This window comes from Lontra canadensis, unplaced genomic scaffold, assembly GCF_010015895.1.
Source record: "Lontra canadensis isolate GAN:19392208 unplaced genomic scaffold, GSC_riverotter_1.0 scaffold29, whole genome shotgun sequence".
NCBI classification, from domain to species: domain Eukaryota; kingdom Metazoa; phylum Chordata; class Mammalia; order Carnivora; family Mustelidae; genus Lontra; species Lontra canadensis.
Window position 1 is genome coordinate 3,476,151 of NW_022631023.1, and position 3,029 is coordinate 3,479,179.

The 3,029-nt window shown below is 43.7% G+C and overlaps 1 protein-coding gene across 1 annotated transcript in view; it reads right to left on the minus strand.

The window, feature by feature from the left end:
- ABCG1 (ATP binding cassette subfamily G member 1) overlaps positions 1-1,871 on the minus strand; it is a 65,215-nt gene extending 63,344 nt beyond the window's left edge. The window contains exon 1 of the mRNA XM_032865287.1: positions 1,771-1,871. Within this exon, the coding sequence (XP_032721178.1) occupies positions 1,771-1,773 (3 nt within the window). The 5' untranslated portion in view covers positions 1,774-1,871. The remainder of the gene's footprint in view (positions 1-1,770) is intronic.
- Between the last annotated feature and the right edge of the window lie 1,158 nt (positions 1,872-3,029).

Genomic DNA, 3,029 nt, shown 5'->3' on the forward strand with positions numbered 1-3,029 from the left:
GAAGGAAGGAAGGAAGGAAGGAAGGAAGGAAGGAAGGAAGGAAGGAAGGAAGATTAGAGGGAGGGAGGGAGGGAGGGAGGCAAGGGGGAATGGAGGAAAGGAAGAAGAAAGGAAGGAAGGAAGAAAGAGAACTCTTCAGACCCAGGCAGCTTCCCTGGAGAATTCTACCAAGTGTTTAAAGAATTCACAACTCTTTATAATCTCCTCCAGAAATAAAAAAAGAGGGAACACTTCACAATTCATCTTATTTACTGAGCATAGCCTTGGTATCAGATAAAGATAATATTTTTTAAAAACCCTACAGATCAAAATCTCTCATAAATATAAATGCAAAAGTCACTAACAAAATAGTAGCAAACAGAATTCAGCAATATATATTTAAAATGATACACTATATCCAAGTGGAGTTTATCCCAAGCATGCAAGTCTAGTTCAACATTTGCACATCCAGGTAGTTCGCCATGTTAACAGACTAAAGAAGAAAAATCACGAAGTCACGCCAATTGATAAGGACAAAGCCCTTGACAAAATTGAACACCTCTTCATGTTTTTTTTTTTTTAACTTAGAAAAATAGAAATAGAGGGCAATTTCCTCAACTTCTAGCAAGTGCACTCCTGGACATTTGTTCCAGAGAAATGAAAAATCACATTCAGACAAAAATTAGTACACAAACATTAATAGCAGCTTTGTCTCTGATTAGCCAAAACCTACAAACAGCACAGATGTCCATCAATAAGGAAATAGTGAACTGTGGTCTACACTATGGCACACTACTTAACAGTACAAAGTAAAGAACTACTCAACATCCAACAACCTGGGTCGATCTCCAGAGAATTCTCCTGGAAAAAGCCGAACTGAAGAGGTTAGACACTGTACAGCTCTGTTCATGTGAAGTTCTTGAAATGACATGATTCCACAAACAGGGACAGACTTATGGTTGTCGGGGTTAAGGAGGGGATGGAGTGGAAAGAAAGAGAGTGGGGGTATGGGAGGGCGGTATGAGGGAGCCTTGTGTGGGTGGCATTCTGTGTCTGGACTTTATCAGTATCAACATAGGGATGTGATGTTGTACTCGTTTTGCAAGATGTGACCAAGAGGGAGCTGGGTCAAGAGCACATAGGATCCCTCTGGGTTCTTCCTTACATCCCCGTGGGAACCTACAACTATCTCAAAATTCAGAGGTCAATTTTCTTTTAAGTCACAGGACTGTCCTGAGTGAGGCCACTCTATACGAGGTGGCCTCATACCCAGCTGTGGCACAGAGCAGACGTCATAGGGACTATGGGGAATGAGGACGTAAGTGGCAGAGTTTTGGGGATGCATAGGGAGAGGACATGAAACCAGAGAGTACCAGGTCGCTCAGGACCACACAGTGGGCTGCTGGACATGGAAGCACTTGTGGACCATTCTTTGTCAACTGTCAACTTGAGAAGGTGAGGATGGATGGGACAATTCTCTTCCTCCTTACTAGAACTCCTGTGTGTGCATACTCAAGTGCCCAGGCACTGGCAGGGATGGTGATGGAAGGGATGCCAGCCCATCATTAGCCATCTGTGGTGCTGGGCTGGTCCTCACCTCTCAAAGCCTCCATCTTCATCAGTAAAATGGGAATACTAAGAGTACCACGGTGATGGTTGAGGAAGATGGGGTAGTTATGGTGCCTGGAGCCAAGAAGGGGAAAGAGCAGAAGGGTCGTGGGCATCTGACCTTATCCTCTGGGCTCTGAGACCACGACCTCCCTGACCCACCCCAGTGTTGCCGCCGCTCACCATCTTCCCAAATGGCTGACTCTTCTTTCCCTCCTGTGATGAACCGTTCCACTGGGACGTTCTACAAGGAAAAGTGGATGGATTAAGGTACAAAGGGCCTCCCAGCTCAGAGTGATGACATTCCAATGTCCACTGTGAAGGCGTCGATATGGTAGTCCGAAGTTTGAAAGTTCCAGTTCTAAGACAAACGCGTCCTGGAGAACATAACAGGCAGCACGGAGAGCATTATTGTATCGTGTATCTGAAAACTGCTAAGAGAAGAAATCTTAAACGTTCTCATCACAAGAAAAAAAATTATAACTACGTGCGGTGATGGGTGTTAACTAAGCTTATTGAGTGTGGTTGTTTTGTGATATAAATATTATCAAATCATTCTATGTACACCGTGGGACAAGTACAACATTATATGTCAATTCTTTCTCAAATAACTGGAGAAAAAATGAAGACTTCTCGCTTTTCATTGAGAGGCAACCCATCCCAATTTACAGATGCATCGTGTTTCCCCTCACTGGTCTGTGGGGGGCTTGGCTTGTTCTCACTGAGCCCCAACACCCAGCAGACCCCTGCCTCCTATGGGGCTCCCCAATATTTGCTGACTCAGCGATTTAAATGAGAGACACTTTACAGCACAGCTCAAATATAAATTATTGTTTGTGCTTATACTAACACACACCACATATTTTCTTTGACCTATGACTAATGACATTTACTCTATACATTTATACCGAAAAAAAAATTTTTTTTTTACTGAAAAGCACTTTGTCAGTGACTTACCCACCAGCTGAGATGTAAACACTTCCCGAGGAGCCCTTCTGCTACAAAACAGACCTTTCTGCAGGGAGATGTATTTATTCTGCCATTAATAAGGGGAAGAAACCCCTGCCCTGTAGGACAGAATTTCAGTTTTCATCACTGCAGACATGTGAAAACCCCCAAACCACAAGCAATGATTTCAGTTTCTGCTCTCGGCACCTCCAAGACAAATGGTTTTAAAATAGGCCTAATGCAATCATATGTGAAATAATAGGGCCGGTGTCACTGTTGCTGCTGCAAACAGGAAGCTCGTGAGGTTACTGGAGGTCAGTTGGCTCCCTTCAAGGTCACGGGCGTAAAATAGCACCCGCTATCTGTCTGTCCACAGAGAGGCCAAGTGTGAAATCTACTCATTTCCCACTCCTGGTCAGATGATAGATTTCACATTTGTGAACACTGTGGAATTTATTTACGTTTTTGTAACACAGGTTAAAAACAACTATGGT